Source organism: Phocoena sinus, chromosome 8 (genome assembly GCF_008692025.1).
Source record: "Phocoena sinus isolate mPhoSin1 chromosome 8, mPhoSin1.pri, whole genome shotgun sequence".
Classification (NCBI taxonomy): Eukaryota; Metazoa; Chordata; class Mammalia; order Artiodactyla; family Phocoenidae; genus Phocoena; species Phocoena sinus.
In genome coordinates this window covers 13629948-13647489 of record NC_045770.1, presented here as the reverse complement: position 1 = coordinate 13647489, position 17542 = coordinate 13629948, and the positions used below count along the sequence as shown (strand labels likewise).

Here is a 17542-nt window from a genome sequence, read left to right as displayed (position 1 = left end):
CTGAACCTCTATGAACTGCTGATTTCTTATTTGTAAAATGAGGTTGTTACCTTAAAAATGGATTATTACCTAAAAATAGCTGGAATATAGGGATCCAAATGACGTCAGGGTAAAAATAAAACCAGTTTTGTTCTCATGAAGAAAAATTACATACATGAATCTAAATGTAAGTCTAAAATGTCTAAAAAGTCTAAAAATCTAAGTCTAAAATGTTAATGATGTTTTGGTGGTAGTATTATAGGCAATTTTGTTATTCCAACTTCTACCTTCCAAATTTTCCATTATAGACATGCATTATTTATATTCAAGAAATAAACATATTTTTAAAAATTCACAGCACAAAAAACTGTAGAAAATATTTTATTGAAACAGCTTTTCAATTAACAATGGAGCAAAGTACAACTTGACTCAAAGCTGTCCAACCAGCCTCAACTGCTAGTGAAACAACTCAAACATACAGGACAGGGTAGGACACCTGGGTCACATTTCTGCCAATGTGGCAAAAAAAAGAAAAAAAAAAGAGGAAAACAACACAAGAGACAGACACAAGCAGGCTCCCCCTTGTCCTGGGAGTTGGGGTGGCAGCCCTGGCCCCTGCTACAGATGGGATCCTGGAGGGCAGGCTGCCCAATACCAGTGTGGTGGGTAAAAGGCCCCCATCCCAGCAGAGCAACACATTAATAAGAAAGGCCAACCTGTACCCTCTTCCTTCCCCCCACAAGGCCTGCCTCCAACAGAGCCAGGTGGCATTTTTACATTTACGCCATGGTCTCTCCTGCCCCCAGGGTCTTAGGACAGGGGCTCACAGTAGAAAGCACATTTTGGTCAGCCCGGGGGCCAGGAAGTGAGGGAAAGGCTCTGAGAGGGCAGAACAGAAGCGGAGAGAATGGGGGCAGGAAGTCAAAGGGCCAATGAGTACCAGGCTACTAGGAAGATGCAGTTTTCAACAGTGCTTGCAGGACGCTGGCATCCTGTGCCAGCCACTGCACACAGCCTTCCTAGGCCCAAGAGTCCACAGGCTGGGGAGCTACAGGGTTTTCACACATCTCACTCCCTGGAGAGGCAGCTGGATTCCCTTCTTTACGTTCTCCCTGCCTACTCTGGCCACCGGGGGTTGTACGTGTGGGTGGGAGTCGACCTAGATTGACTTAGGCAGTCCAGATGGAAGGGCTCTGGCCTAGAGGCAGAGGACTGCCCAACTTGCAAGAGGAAGCCAAGGAGACCCACGGGGAGGAGGCATGGGGGCGGGGGTTTTTAGAGAAAAAACCCTGGAGGAGGCAAGAGCACAGACAGGCGCTCAGAAATCAAACCTGGTAACCAAGGCTCTGCAGACACTGGCCTGTGTGGCATTGATCTCGTGGTGGAGGAGGGAGGGAGGGAGGGAAGGATGACCAGAAAAGACTGGAGACCCTCTAATAAGCCAGGACACCCTTCCCACTACCAGGTCTGTCAACCAACTACCGATGGCCATCCTCTCACCTACCCACAGGCGAAGAATTAAGACCTAATAGTGATTTTTCCCAAACTAGGGCCTGGATGGGTAGGGAACCAGAAGGTGGGATTGGGGAACGGAACAATTTCAGTTTTAACCACAGAACTACTCCAGAAGAACTGGTGAGCTGTCCCTTCCTCCCCCTTCTCCACACCTCCAATCACAGGTGAGAGAAGAGGAACTTAAGCCTCTGAGGGCGGGACCAACCCCTCCCCCAGCCCTTGGTGTTTAATAAATAGAGGTGGTAAGAGAAGGGGGCGGGGAGGAGTGGGGAACTGGGAGGCGGGGGTTATAGTTCATCATTCTTCAAAGTTGGCTTCTGTCCTGTAGGCTGCTCCTTCTGTTCAGATTCTGGTGGGAGTTGGGGGAGAGCAAAGGAACAAAAGCAAGTGAGATGGAGGGAACGGGCCCAGTTCTGGGCAGGCATCTCCCCCCAGACCCTGCTAGGCTTCCCGGTACCCCCCATCTCCCACTCTGCCCTCACCTGCTGCGGGACCCCCTAACTCCAGAGGTTCAGAGTCTGCCGGTTCAGATCCTGCTTTCGGGAAGGAATGGGTTAGTGTCTGCAAAGGAAGGGGCTAACGGAGGGGATGGCAAACTTTTCCTGCAAAGAGCCAGATAGTAAATATTTTAGGATTTGTGAGCCACACTAGGTCTCTTTCCATATTTTGTTTTTGGAAATAACCTTCTAAGGCCGTTCACTGCTCACAGGCCGTCTGCAAAGAGGCTGTACCTGCAAGTTTGCCGACCCCTCGGCTAAGTGATGCCCGTATTCCCAATCAGTTTCCCCCAACTCACGAGTCTCTTGCTCAGGCTCTGAGATGGGCTTTGCATCTTCAGTCTGGCCTGGAGGGAAACCAGGAGGAAAATGTAGTCCCAGGAGGGAAAGGAAAGCTTCTTGCTGCCCTGTAGCACCTGGAACCAGGCACCCTGCCCTCACCTGCTGGAGGGATGACCTTGTCCCCCTGGTCACTGGCACTGGCATTGAGGGGAGGCTCTGCCCGGGTCCCATTCTTGTCCTTGGGCCGGGGCCGGGGCTTGGCAAACTTGGCCTTATTGAGCAGATACTGCACCTCTCGGTCCAGGGCCATCATCTTGGCCTCGATGTCTTTTGAGAGCAACACGGGCTTCTCTGTGGCAGGAAGCTTGGCCTGCTCGGCCACGGTTGCATTCTTCCAGGCCTGTGGGCGAGGACAGGCTCAGAGCCAGCCACGGAGATGGCAGACGCCTCTGTCCCAGGTGAAATACACCCCCCAACCAACCACAGGCTCTTCCCTCAGACCCCAAATCACTGCTGCCCGTGGCCGTCAGCCCCAGAAGTAAGCAGACCCCTCAGAATGCCATTCGGGACTCTCCACATGGGAGTCCCAAACTCCACCTTTCTGGCTTACATCCTATTACTATGGACTAACTACAGCTGAACCTCTTAATTATTTTCTCCTTATCTCTCCACTTCTGAGCTCTGGCTCAAAAAAAAAAAACGTCCCCACATCCAAAACAGTTTCTGCTTCTCATGACAAGTCATTCTCACCTCCCCAAACCCTGGCCCACCTTCTGCATCCAGCTCAAGTCCCAGCTCCTCAAAGCAGGTTTCTCTAACCTCACGGGGATGGGCTCTGTCGCTCATCTGGTTGACGACTCATGGCTATGACTCTAGTCTGGGACTAATCCAACACGGCCTCAAACGCAACCATCTTCTGCCTTCCGGATTAGCTGCCAAGCCCGGACGCAGAGGCTGCCAGCTCTCCGTTTCTCCGCATCTCCCACGCTGCCTAAGACAGCCCACCTCACCAGGTAAGTCTCCAGTTAAGTATTTACACGGGGATTACCCAGGTCTCGTTGATGACTTTCTCTAACGTTGTCATCTCCACCTCCGTGAAGATCTGGTCCATCTCTGGGATGAGCCGGGCCCCCCTGCAGCCAGAGAGGAGACCATCAGTCCAGGAGGGGACAGGGCGGGACTGAATGACGAAGAAAAGCGAAGGGGCCGCTCACGTGAGGAACATGCTGGAATGGTTGAGGAGGTTATCGAGGGCAGACAGCCGTTCGGGCCACTTCTTGCGCTCTTCCACCCGAAAAAACAAGCCTTGGCACAGCTTCCTCAGCTCGGCCAGCTTCTCCTTCAACATCTGATGGATGTGGGGAAGGGAGAGGGCAGAGGGTTGAGGGGATGACATGTCAGCCCTGGAGCCAGCCCTGCATCCTTCGTTATGGCCTCGCACCCCAGCGCTCCTCCCTTTCCCATCCGGCCCACCATGTCCTGGGAGGTCCCTCACCACTGTGGTGGCCCCAAAGCCCTCATCCTCCAGCCAGGTGGACGCGGCATGGAGTCTCCCAGAGATGTCCTCACGCTGCTCCTCGGTAGACACTTCCTGATACTCAGGCTGGTACAGCTTGTCCTGGGGAGGTGCACAAGAGCGCAAGCATGCAGCAGGCCCTGGGGGCAAGGCTCATGGAGCTGGACCCCCTCCCTGCTCCCCAGCCCCAGACACAGGGCCTGGGGCAGGTGTGCTTCCCACCCGACCAACCTGTGTCTCAAAGATGAATGCTTCCAAGCTGTTGGCTGCTTTTTCCCGTTCCTGCTTCTCTAAGTCCCGGAGCGTCAGGTCCTGGAGTCTGTGGACAGGGGCGGCAGGCATGAGGGGCTCCATTCCACACCCTGGGCACCCTCCGCGCACTCGCAGCCTTTACTCACTTCTGGGCCGAGCGGGCCAGCTCATCCTGGCGCAAGTCAGGCAGGTCCAGGACTACCAGCTCCACCCCGATCTCCTCCACCATTCTCTGCTTCCGGGCCGGCTTCTGCTTCTTTTCTTCCTCCGGGGCTGGAGGGACACCCTCAGCCCCTGCCTCACCCTTCTCATTTGGCTTCTGGGGTGAAGAGACCAAGATGTCAGGGAAAGTGTTGGCCTTTCTACCCTCCACAGGCAGGGCTCTGGGGGCCAAGAAGCAACGCAGGCACCTGTCCCATTAACCACTGGGTTCAGGCTGGCCTCACTCTGCCCAGAGCTCACCTGGGCCTCGGGCTTTTCCCCTTTGTCTTTCTCTGCGGCCTTTTCTCCCTCAGAGGCTGCATCCCCCTTAGGCTCAGGGGGTGGGGGTGGAGAGGTGTCATCTGTTGGGGCCTCAGCTTCCTCCCTGGGCTCTGCTTGCTCTCCAGGCTCAGCCTTGCTCCCCTCAGCAGGCCCCTCCTCCTCCTCCTGGGAAACAAACAGACACGCCCACCCACAATAGTCACTAGCAGAGCCTAGGGATCAGGACTGGTTCGGCAATGCCAGGTCCCCATGGCTCTGCTTTGAGGGGCTCACCGCCCATGACACAGCTTGGGGGAGACAGAAGACGACTGTATGGAAATTGGCAGCAGGCATCTGGACTGCAGCAGTCTAGCTGGACAAAGGAAAAGCGTTTGGAGATGAGGGTGGGCCTTGGAGCTCAAGCACAGGGATGGCTCAGAGTCCAGAGGAGGGTGTGGTGAACTCGGCCTGGGCTGAGAGGAGGGGTAGGTCTATCACATCCTAGGCAGCTGAGATGCCCACTCCAACCCCCTGTCCCTGCTGCCTCCGCCTGGTCCCATGCACCATCCTCCATGCTCCCTTGGCTCCATCCTGGCCTTACCTGGACAGTGTCAGTACCATTCTCTTTAGTATCTTGTGTGGTGCCACCTCCAAACAGGCTGGAGATGGTGTTGCCAAGTTCTAGAAAGAAGAAAACCCAAAGACTTAAAGGGGACCACACCATTGACTCCACCCCCAACCCTAAGGGCATGGCCCGCCCACCTCCCCGAAATGCACACAAGTACACCCTCTCACAGACACACACACACACACACACGTGTATGCACCCTCATCTTACTGGTCAGAGTAGATTCCTCTTCCGGGCTGTCCTCCACCAGCGTCTCAAACACAGACTCCACCTGAAGACAGGGATCCAAGGTGAAGAAATGCACACGCTAAAACACCTTTTCCCCACAAGCATCCTGCCTGGCGGGTGATTGCTGAGGCACAGCCAAGTGACTTCCAGGTGTGCCAGCCTGTTCTCTCACCGGCCTCCTTCTACGGGCTCTCGGATGGAGTCACCGCCAGCCCTGTTGATTATGAGCCCTTTCAGGAGGGGACCGTAGCTCCTCCTCCGCCCACCCTCACACTTCTCCACTCAACCGAATGGGCCGTTACTGCCCCAGTATGTTCTAAAAGATATTGACCCCCAGAACCGTTCTTTAAAAACAGGTTCCTCAACCGTTCTACAGATCCTGAAACTTATAACATCCACGAGCATTTACAGGCTCTGAGACGGCCCATACCAGGTCCCAGGTTAGCTTTGTTTAACCTAAGGTTTACCCAACTCCAGAACCTATTTCGTTTATCACGTTCTAATACCATGAGGAACTGCTCTGGAAAAGGCTGCTGGGGCCTGGGCCCCCGCCCTGCACACGGGGTCTCCTGCTCTCACCCTGTCTAGGCTGAGCACGCCACTCTCATCCAGGTTGAAATGAGCCTTGATACCCTTTGACTCATAGTCGGGATACTTCTTGAAGCTCTCACCCACACCTTTTAGCTTCACCGTGGTCAGATTCTGGGAGCCAAATACCCTGGGTGGGGAGGAGAGAGCCGTTAAGGGGAGCCCCCCCCTCCAGCTCTAGCCTACACAGCCTCCCAGCACGAGATGCGGGGCCCTCCCTGAGGACACCCTCAGGATGGAAGCTCCTCCCGGAGGAGAAGCTCAGCCCAACCCCAAGACCAAGCCCACAGCCTGCTTCCCCTGTGTCCCCCTCAGACCCCAAACCCTCCCTCCCTGGAGCCCTCTCCCTGCCCCACCCCCTCACCGAAGATCCTCAGGCCCCAGGAAGCCCAGGTCACCATAGTTGATGTGGAAGTTGAAGTCATGGTTGTAGCGGTTAAAGGTGATGACTTTGCGTTGAGGGTAGGGCCCCATCCGGCAGAAGAGGACACGCTTATTGTGCTTCAGGCTGCGAACTCCAGGCTCCTCCTCCACTTCCCTCGTGAACTCCACCTACGCGGCAGGCAGAGGGGAGGTACGCTGGAGGAGCAGAGGAGGGTCTCGGGGAAGAAGGGCGGGGAACACCAATGGCAGGGAGACAGACGGACAGTCTAGAGGAGGCAGGGGAGACGGCCCTGGGAGAGGTAAAGGGAGCCTGTCACCCCATCAGACAGGCTTACTCACCAGGATGGGGTAGATGGCCGCGTCTCGGACAACGAATGGCTTCACCTTGAAGGCTTTGCTGAGCGCCGCTGCCTGGTACACAGCCCCCATGGCGGCGGCTTCATCGGCGTTGATGTTCTTGCCCAGCTCCTCCCTGTGAGCACCCCAAGCCTCAGCACCATCCACCTGCAGCTCCCAGCCTGGCCCGCCCCCACTCAGCCCTCCAGCCCCCCACACTCACTTGCCCACAGCCTTCAGCAGCACCTCCTGAACTTTGGGCACCCGAGTGGCCCCACCCACTAGGATGACCTGCTCAATCTCATCCTGCAGGGGGAGAAAGAATGGGAGATGGATGGGTCAGCACGAGTTAACCCCCCTCCTCAGCACCGACTCCTCCCTGATGTTCCCGCTCCCTCCTTCCTGCCACCTCATCACTTTCTATCCCACCTGCCTCCCCGCCATGCCCTCCTCGACGACCCCCTCACCAGCTTCATCTCGGCACTCTGCAGGGCCTGCTGCACGGGCCCAGGCACCCGCTCAAACAGGTCTGCACACAGCTCTTCAAACTCTGCCCGAGTCACCTTCGTCTTGAAATCCACATCGTCCATCAGGCCCTCGATCTGCGGGAGGATGAGGAGGGTCAGAGTTCTCACCCAGGTCCTGCTCTCTGAGTGAGCAGGTAAGACACCAAGGGAACAGGACTTTGGGAGGGTGGAAGGAAGCACAGGAAGAAGGGATGGGCCACACCAGGCACAAGGAGTCTGGCTCAGGGTGGCGCGATCCTCCACCCTCTGGGTGGGGAATATTTGCCCTCAAGCAGCACACGTGAGCACCTGGGCCATGTGATCGGCATTGGCACTCAGGATGGTCTTGAGTCGATTGGCCTCACGCAGCAGCTTGGCCATAGCGCGGGGGTTCTCCCGCACGTCCTTCGCTCTCTGGCCCTTGCGCTGCTCGTTGAAAATCCCGGCCAGGTGCTCACGCAGCCGGAGCTCCATTTCCAGGCCCCCCAGGGTGCGGTCAAACCTGTGCAGGAAAGGGAACAGGGAAAAGCATGAGGAACACACAGGGCTCCTTCACCTGCACAGAACCTGGCCTTCACCCACACGGCTGACACCTCACAGTGACAGGCATCTGCCCATTCATTCAACTGCACCTACTGGGCATCAAACTATGTATTTGTCTCTGGAGATGCAACTGTGAGAAGAAAAAGACAAGACAAGCCCCCTGTTGTCAAAGAGTTTATAATCCAGCAACCAGATAATCATATAAATGTGAAATTTTAACCAACCTATGTGCTATAACAGAGAGACAAACACCACCACTAAACATATATATGGAAAATTTCAGCTATTTAGGGAAGTCAGGAAAAGTTCTGTGAATAAGTGATGCTTGTGCTGAAACCTGAAGGATGAGTTGAGATTAACTAGGTGAAGAGGAAAGAACATTCTAGACAGAGGGAAAAGCATGCATAAAAACTGTGAGGTGAGAGAGAGTGTGGTGTGTGAGTTCCATGGAGGGCAAGGATGGCTGGAGCTCAAAGAGCAAGAGGTTCAGGGTCAGAGCCAAGCAGGAGGAGCCCGGGAGCACACAGGCACAGCCTCATAGGCCAAGGCAAAGGTTTGAAGCCACTGTAGGGTTTTTAAAGAAACGAGATACAGTCAGGTTGGCATTTTGAAAAGAACCCTCTGGCTGAGATGCGGAGGAAAGAACTGGAGGGAGGCCACACTGGCAGCGGGGAGACCTTCAATTCTGCAGGTAAGAGGCGATGGTGGTTTGGACTAGCATAGAAGCAGTAAAGATGGGCAGGAAAGAATGGGTTCATGAAATAAGATAACGCCAGTGATAAGTAAACTGGGAATGACAAGAACAAAAAAATAATTGAATCTGACACTCCACATATGGCCTATGGCCTTGTGGATTTCCTCAGAAGCAGCTTGGGACGTTCCCTGCCCTTCAATCTTCCCGAACTGTCCTCCCCCAATTTCCATCTACCCCTTGCTCTTTGGGAGAGGTAACCTATGATGACTGATGCTTTAACCAGGAGAGCTTTCCTGCAGGGAGCGGGAAAGTGAGGCAGCTGCCCCTCTGAGAAGAAACCCCTGACCCGAGGGTATCTCGGCAAGCAGCCCTCCTCCCAGCATCCACTTACCCCACTCCCCGGATCTGCAGCTGTGGCTGCATCCCTGCGTCCTTAGTCTTCACCGTCTGGTAGGTCACGATGGTGCACACGGTGCTACCTGCGCCCATGTCATAGAACATGATATTCTGTAGAGACATCAAGGCCACCGTCACAGGAACCTTATTCAACTCCAGGGTGCCTGCCCCCCTGCCTGCAAGGGGCTGCACCAACTCTCAAGTGAAAGCCAAACAGCTCCAAAAGGGGCCGAGGGCCGTTGCCTCATTTTGTCAAGGGCCAGCCACGGAAACAAGATGCAAAATGAGCCACATGGCCTCCACCATCAGACTCGGCCACCCTGCAGGTCCGGTCAGCAGTTCCTCCCTGGCTCACCTGGGCAGTGCTGTTGATATCTTTCCGGCGGAAGACACCATAGCTGAGGGCAGTGGCAGTGTTGTCGTTGATGAGCTGCAGCACTTTGAGGCCAGCCATGCGCGCAGCCTGCAGCACAGCTCGGCGCTCAGCCTGATTGAAGAAGGCTGGCACGGTGATCACTGCATCCTTGATGGGCTGCTCTACAGGGGACAACAGAACAGAGTCCCCACCAGCTTCAGACCTTAGCGGAGGGTTTCCCAGTCTCAGCACAATTGATGTTTTGGGCCAGATAATTCTCTCTCTTTTTTTCTTGGTGGCACTGTGCGGCACGCAGGACCTTAGTTCCCCCGCCAGGGATCAAACCCGTGCCCCCTGCAGTAGAAGCATGGAGTCTTAACCACCGGACTGCCAGGGAAGTCTCTGGGCCAGATAATTCTTTGGTTTGGGGGGCGGGCCTGTGCAGTCTAGGATGTCTGGCAGCACCCCTGGCTTCTACTTGGTAGATGCCAGTAGCAGTAGCTCCCCAGTTGTGACAACCAAAAATGTCATCAGACGTTGCCAAATATTCCCTGGGAGGCAAAACTACCTCTATTTGAGTCCCTAGGGAACCTGGCTACCACTGGCCCCATCTTGGCTGCTCACCTGCAAAATCTTCAGCCAGAGAACGGGAGTAATTGAGAAGCATGCTCAGGACCTCCTCAGGTGAGAACTGCAGCTGCCTGGGGGAAGGAAGCAGGTAGAGGCAAGGAAAGCCAGGCATCCAGGCAAGGACAATGGTGAGCACATGCCAACGGGGACCCCATCAGGCCCGCCGAGCCCACCCTGCCCAGCAGGGCACTCACGGGCTGATTTGGAAGTACACAGTCTGCCTCTGTGGGTCGAAGCCCAGCTCATGCTCGGGGAAACGAGCTCTGTAAAGGGCCACGTGGGGGTTATTCTCCTGCTTCCCCAGGAGGTGCTGGAAGTATCGCAGCGTAGCCTTTGGATTCTTGATGGCCTGAGAGGAGGTAAAGGAGAAGCTGAGTATTAGGCTCCCAAGCTGGCCATCACCTACCTCCTACCTCAGAGATCGATCAGGGAACAGACTCCGGGGTCTGTTACCTCCTCTCCTCTGCCCAGTGCTTCTGGGAAGGGGGCGGGCTGCTAGCTCACCATGCTTGCTGCACTGTCTCCAAAGAATCTTTCATTTTCTTTCAGTGTCACAGTCACTGGGGTTTTCCTCCGGGACTCCCTGTGGAAAAGAGACAATGGGACCAGGTGTCTATGGCAGGGTTTGTTCTCAGGAGCCTCAACACCTCACATACAATCAATCGTGCAGACACCAAAGTCTGCCGAGGGCACTACGAAGAACACACTGTGGCTTGGGGCGCAGACTCCCTTTCCCCACCCGACCCTGCGGCCGCCCTCACTTGTTCAAGACAATCTCCATGGGCACTCCAGGCTTGACAATGGCCACCTTCATTGACTCACTGCCCAGGTCCACAGACATCACTGCCAGCGTGTCTGAAGGGGAAACAGATTTGTCAATTAGCCCCTCTTCCCCCACTTCCTGAGGCCCCGCTAATCAAAGCACACTGCTTTCCATGGAGAAAGTAAGACAGCAATGGACAAAGAAAAAGGTCTGGGTCTGGCAACCTAAGAGTCCAGAGTTTCCCACCACCAGCTTCTTTCCGCCTTCCCACCATGTATCATCCAACATTCACTCATTTATATTTCTTTCGATGCCTCTGTTGGGGTACACACCACTCAGTGCCAACAGGTCTGCCAAGAGCACAGCCATCAAGGCCCAACAGGCTAGCCTCCTCGGCCTCTGCCTCCTGACGGTGGCTGCCATTGTGTCTCTGGGGGAGGAGAAAAACAACACTTGTAACTGGATGCCCTGAGTGAAGGAGGCAGAACCTCATCGAGAACAGAGAAGCTTTAAGATTCATACCTACTCCCTCCTCACCCAGGGCAGAGCAGTCTACATCCCCGCCCCTCCCTCCCAATGAGAACCAAGCACTCAGCATCCTCAGAAGTGCCCACACAAAGCCCAGGTGAAACAGCAGAGATCCTGGCCGCCAGCCACCACATCCCTAAATAAACGAAACAGGACAGGAGAAAGGAGACCAGGGCCTTCTGTCCACAGCATATTAGCAACTGGCGCACCCCAGCACTGTCCCTGCTGTCAGACACCTGGGGTGCGGCCAGGGATCCCCGCCCAGGACTCAACTACCTTCCTACACCTGGAGCTCCCCCGCTGGCGGGGAAAGCCGGGCCGGACCTGAACAGAAACTGAGAGATGGTGACGTTGGGGGAGGCTGGGATGGAAGAAGGGCCTGTCTCATCGTCAGCATCCCTTCGGGTTGTCCCGCCCGCTCCCCTTCTCCATCCCATACCAGGCCCCGCTGCCTACTCCGACGCTGTGCCTGGCACGGTAAGGTTCCGCGCCGTTGGGTACCGAGTACCCCGAGTTCACCTAAGCCTCACCAGCCGAAGACGGCGGCTCTCACTCCCGGAAATGGGTTCCGGCCCACCTCTAAGACGTGGGGGCGCCCCGGGGACCGAGATGCAGGGCCAAGCGCACCGGCGTTCTTGCGGCCCTCACTCCCACTACCGACCCGCCCCCGGAGCTAGCACGCTGCCTCCTCCAGGAGGGGTGGCCAGTGCCCATCGCCATCCCCACCCTCGCTACCTCTTGCCTCCGCTCCTGTGGTCCCAGCTCTGGGACAAACGCGGCGGCCGATGGACCCACGAGGCCAGCAGCGCGCCCCTCAAGCCCGCGCCCTTCACAACTCCCCTCGTTTTGCAAACTGTTACATTAGCCACCAACCTCCCGGCGGCGTCTAGCGAACCAGCCGGCCCCGGACGCGGCGTGCGCTCATTGGAGCCTCCGGCGCCCGGCCCTGCGCCGTGGGCCCGGCCCCGCCCCCAGCCGCCGCGGCGCGCGTTCCCATTGGGCCACGTCCCAGGCCCGCCCCCTCCTCTGTCTCCGGCCGCTCCCGGGGAGGCAGCGGAGGGGCCAGTCAACCAGTTGGAGGAAAACCGCCGATGCTGGCCGTGGATTGGACCACGTCACGCGGCCCAGCGTCAGTCCCGGTGCGCTCGCGGGACTTTTCCCGCCGCAGCGCTCGATGTTTGACTCCCCGGGTCGGGAGTGACCGGTCCCTAGAGCGAGTCGGCGCACGGGCGGTCTCGCGCTCGGCCCTATTCTTCTGGTCATCTGGGAGCTCCGGCCGAGAAGCAGGAAAGATCGGCATCCCCTCCGCAGCCACGCGGAAGAGGCGCTCGCTTGTTGGTCGGTATTGGCTTTGGCTGGAAATCAGAGAATGGCTGCGCTTCTGGCTCAGTCCATCTCAACCCCCCTTTGTTTCTTTGCGGAAACTAAAGCCACCAAAGGGAGAGATATTCGCTGATGGGTCGGAGATAACGCTTGTGTTCGTGGCAGAAGTTGGCCTGGACTCTTTAATTTGTATGAGAAGGAATATTCCAAACTGCAAATCGCTACACACGAGAGACGCTTTTAATATTTGTGAAGCTGTAATTGGTTAAGCACAGATGCACCACCTCCTGTTTCTCCTCCATTAAAGCTTGTGCACTTTCCTTTTTTTCTGAATTAAAGAACCTCGGGCAGGTATTGGCGCTCCTCACTTTCCTCTCTGTACTTTGCAGTCCCATAGAAATATGCACGGTCCTTAGAGCACTTTCCCAGTTTTACTGAGATGAGCGCACTTTTCTTAAACGTGGTATCAGTCGCCTCTCTCACGAAATCGACGCCTGGCCTTGCTTCACAGAAGGTTCTCGTGAAGGCCCTGGCTGTGACAGCCAGGGCTTGGTTAAGGAACTCTTATCTGTTCCTTTACCTACTTTTTTTTTTTTTGCGGTACGTGGGCCTCTCACTGCTGTGACCTCTCCCGTTGCGGAGCACAGGCTCCGGATGCGCAGGCTCAGCAGCCATGGCTCACGGGCCCAGCCGCTCCGCGGCATGTGGGATCTTCCCGGACGGGGCACGAACCCGTGTCCCCTGCATCGGCAGGCGAACTCTCAACCACTGCACCACCAGGGAAGCCCTCCCTACATTTTTTATGAGGCTTAGGGAGAGTCTGGTGTCTATGCTTAGAAGATAAACCTACTGGCAGTACCAGGGAAAGGTCTATTTTCCTTCCCTTTAAGAACAGTTCAGTGTTCAGGTAGCAGAGAAATTGGTAGAAATAGAAATTTGCTTAAAACGGTTTAATGGGGCTTCCCTGGTGGCGCAGTGGTTGAGAGTTTGCCTGCCGATGTAGGGGACACGGGTTCGTGCCCCGGTCCGGGAAGATCCCACATGCCGCGGAGTGGCTGGGCCCGTGAGCCACGGCCGCTGGGCCTGCGCGTCCGGAGCCTGTGCTCGAAACGGGAGAGGCCCGCATACCGCAAAAAAAAAAAAACAAAAACAAAACAAAACAAAAAAAAAAAAAACGGTTTAATTACACAAATAATACACAAATGTAATTTTTTTTTTTAAGACAACGCTGTGTAGCATGCAGGATTTTAGTTCCCCAACCAGGGATGGAACCCACGCCCCCTGTATTGGGAGCACAAAGTCTTAACCACTGGAGCACCATACACAAATGTAATTTGAAAAAAGTTCCAATATTCTAGATAAAGCTAAATCCCTTTGATAATATCCACAACCTTACTCTGTCTGAGGTATCTGCTGTTATCAGATGTGTAATATTCCAGGCCTTTTCCTCTGTATTTACATATATGTGTTTTGAAACACGTAGCTGTTATCTTTTTCTAAATGATAAAATGTTACACAATTAGATTGTTTGCAACTTGCTTTTTTTTTTTAAATCATGGAGCATTTTCCATACCAGTACATAAAGATTCACCTTGTTTACTGCTATAGAACATTCCATAGCATGGGGGTTGTTTAGCCATACTGATGAACATAGAAGTTGTCATTTCAGTTCCACAGAGAAAGATTTTGTTTCTCAATAACTGACTCTACTTTTCACCAGCTATCCAGTAGGGCAGATTCTTTCCATCCCTTTCAGAGTATGCATTTTAACATTTATTGGCCCTCTGTCGTCTGAAAGCATTGTGCTAGGTGCTGGGATTCCAGAAATGGGGACGACCTTGTCCTTTCCTTCAGAGAAGTCAGTCTGTTGGGAAACAAGTATGTTCATGGTTTCATGCCCTTGTTAAAAACCTGTTGAATGACTTAATTGGAAGAGTAAGAAAGTCAGTCTCCCCTACTCCTAAGTGAGCTCCCACTCCCAGAATACCCTTGGTGAGAGCACAGTTTGCTGCAGCTACGCTTCTGGACTTGGGTCTGTCCCCCTGGGATGTGCAGCAGGTGCAAGTGCTCTGGGAAGTCACCTGTTTTGTTCTCTGACCAGAGAGGAGAATAGGATTTCACAAGGGCAAGTTGTAAAACAATGGGAAATTTTTAATGTAAAACACCTGATTTAGATGAACTAAGACAGCTGAATCCACTAGTTCTCCAGAATAACCTGTAATAACATTTGAGGACTACATCCCTCCCCCAACACTGTGTAGAAACCCAAGGGAAGAAAGTTGCCGTCTTGCAGAACATGTGCCAAACTGACAGAAGACTGAAATGAACACATCAGCCACAGCACATTCACACATTATAAACCATGCACTTTATGTTATGGGCTGAGGGCAATGTTGATTATGGCGAACATAATCCAGGAGAATTTAAAAAATTTGTTGTCACCCAGCAACCCCATTCTTAGGTGTATATCTAACAAATGTAGAGACTGTTTATAATAGCTTAATTCATAAGGGCCCCAAATTGAATACTACCCGAATGCCCATCAATAGTTGGATAGATAAATAAATAGTGGTAGATTCACACAATGGAATTCTGTACAGCAATGAAAACAAATGGTCTACTATTACATTCAACAACTTAAATGAATCCCACAAACAATATTGAGTGAAAGAAGCCAGAAGCCAAAGAGCACACAGTTTATGACTTCACTTGTATAAAGTTTAAAATAGGCAAAATTAAGTTACAGTGATAAAGTTGGGATGGTGCTTACCCTTTCAGGGTAAGAAGAGGGCATAGGGCAGGCTTTTGGGGATGCTGGTTGCAGTGGCTTTGGGAAAATTCAATGGACTTTTCTGTTTACATGTTATACTTCAATAAAAAATTTAAAAATTATTTTGTATGTGTCACACAAAGGACTAGAGGGCTTGATTTTACTGTAACCTTAGGCAGGAGAAGCACCAGGATAAGTTGGTTTTTTTCTATTTTTATAAAAATGTTTTTAGAATTACAAAAGAAATGTCTGGTTATTGAAGAAAACTGGAGGAACACAGGAAAAACAAAGAATAAAAACCACTCGAGATAGCCTCATTCACCAGAGGGCAGACAGGAGAAGCAGGAAGAACTACAATTCTGCAGCCTGTGGAAGGAAAACCACATTCACAGAAAGACAGACAAAATGAAAAGGCAGAGGACTTTGTACCAGATGAAGGAACAGGATAAAACCCCAGAAAAACAACTAAATGAAGTGGAGATAGGAAACCTTCCATAAAAAGAATTTAGAATAATGATGGTGAAGGTGATCCAGGACCTTGGAAAAAGAATGGAGGCAGAGACTGAGAAGATGCAAGAAATGTTTAACAAAGACCTAGAAGAATTAAAGAACAAACACCCAGAAGAATTAAAGAACAAACAAACAGAGATGAACAATACAATAACTGAAATGAAAAATACACTAGAAGGAATCAATAGCAGAAAAACTGAGGCAGAAGAATGGATAAGTGACCTGGAAGACAGAATGGTGGAATTCACTGCCATGGAACAGAATAAAGAAAAAAGAATGAAAAGAAATAAGATTGAAAAGAAATGAAGACAGCCTAAAAGACCTCTGGGACAACATTAAATGCAACAACATTCACATTATAGGGGTCCCAGAAGGAGAAGAGAGAGAGAAAGAACCCGAGAAAATATTTGAAGAGATTATAGTCGAAAACTTTCCTAACATGGGAAAGAAAATAGCCACCCAAGTCCTGGAAGTGCAGAAAGTCCCAGGCAGGATATACCCAAGGAGAAACATGCTGAGACACATAGTAATCAAGTTGACAAAAATTAAAGACAAAGAAAAATTATTGAAAGCAACAAGGAAAAAATGACAACATACAAGGGAACTCTCATAAGGTTAACAGCTGATTTCTTCAGCAGAAACTCTACAAGCCACAATTACATTCAACAACTTAAATGAATCATGTAGCTGTTGTCTACAAGGGACTAGCACGATATATTTAAAGTGATGAAAGGGAAGAACCTACAATCAAGGTTACTCTACCCATCGAGGATCTCATTCAGATTCAACAGAGAAAGCAAAAGCTTTACAGATAAGCAAAAGCTAAGAGAATTCAGCATCACCAAACCAGCTGTACAACAAACACTGAAGGAACTTCTCTAAGTGGGAAACACAAGAGAAGAAAAGGACCTACAAAAACAAACCCATAACAATTAAGAAAATGGTAATAGGAACACACATATCAATAATTACCTTAAACGTGAATGGATTAAATGCTCCAACCAAAAGACACAGGCTCACTGAATGGATACAAAAACAAAACAGCATATATAAGCTGTCTACAAGAGACACACTTCACACCTAGGGACACTACAGACTGAAAGTGAGGGGATGGAAAAAGATATTCCATGCAAATGGAAATCAAAAGAAAGCTGGAGTAGCAATACTCATAGCAGATAAAATAGACTTTAAAATAAAGAATGTTACAAGAGATAAGGAAGGACACTACATAATGATCAAGGGATCAATCCAAGAAGAAGATATAACAATTATAAATATATATGCACCCAACATAGGAGCACCTCAATACATAAGGCAACTGCTAACAGCTATAAAAAAGGAAATCGACAGTAACACAATAATAGTGGGGGACTTTAACAGCTCACTTACACCAACGGACAGATCATCTAGGCAGAAAATTAATAAGGAAACACAAGCTTTAAATGACACAATAGACCAGACAGATTTAATTGATATTTATAGGGCATTCCATCCTAAAACAGCAGATTACACTTTCTTCTCAAGTGCACATGGAACATTCTCCAGGATTGATCACATCTTGGGTCACAAATCAAGCCTCAGTAAATTTAAGAAAACTGAAATTGTATCAAGCTTCTTTTCTGACCACAATGCTATGAGATTAGAAATCAGTTACAGGGAAAAAACCGTAAAAAACACAAACACATGGAGGCCAAACAATACGTTACTAAATAACCAAGAGATCACTGAAGAATTCAAAGAGGAAGTCAAAAAATACCTAGAGACAAATGACAATGAAAACACAACAATCCAAAACCTATGGGAGGCAGCAAAAGCAGTTCTAAGAGGGTAGTTCATAGCACTACAAACATACCTCAA

At 51.7% G+C, this 17542-nt stretch overlaps 1 protein-coding gene across 5 annotated transcripts; it reads right to left on the bottom strand.

Moving 5' to 3' along the window:
* Positions 1-344: 344 nt before the first annotated feature.
* Positions 345-12031, bottom strand: HYOU1 (hypoxia up-regulated 1). Of its 5 annotated transcripts, XM_032641839.1 has the most exons (27): positions 11818-11950; positions 10887-10984; positions 10553-10646; positions 10296-10374; positions 9986-10140; positions 9786-9862; positions 9162-9343; positions 8802-8917; positions 7483-7675; positions 7135-7269; positions 6891-6973; positions 6671-6803; positions 6312-6499; positions 5939-6077; positions 5342-5402; positions 5105-5184; positions 4798-4872; positions 4504-4689; positions 4188-4360; positions 4021-4108; positions 3769-3891; positions 3488-3621; positions 3322-3406; positions 2433-2673; positions 2291-2338; positions 1977-2027; positions 345-1843 (listed from the first exon to the last, which is right to left on the bottom strand). In XM_032641839.1, exons 2-27 carry the CDS (start codon positions 10975-10977, stop codon positions 1782-1784), a joined length of 3072 nt encoding a protein of 1023 aa, XP_032497730.1. In that variant the 5' UTR covers positions 10978-10984; positions 11818-11950; the 3' UTR covers positions 345-1781. The 5 variants fall into 5 exon arrangements, with proteins under 5 accessions (XP_032497730.1, XP_032497732.1, XP_032497731.1 ...); XM_032641841.1 differs by lacking the exons at positions 4798-4872; positions 11818-11950 and adding an exon at positions 11956-12031; XM_032641840.1 differs by lacking the exon at positions 4798-4872.
* Between the last annotated feature and the right edge of the window lie 5511 nt (positions 12032-17542).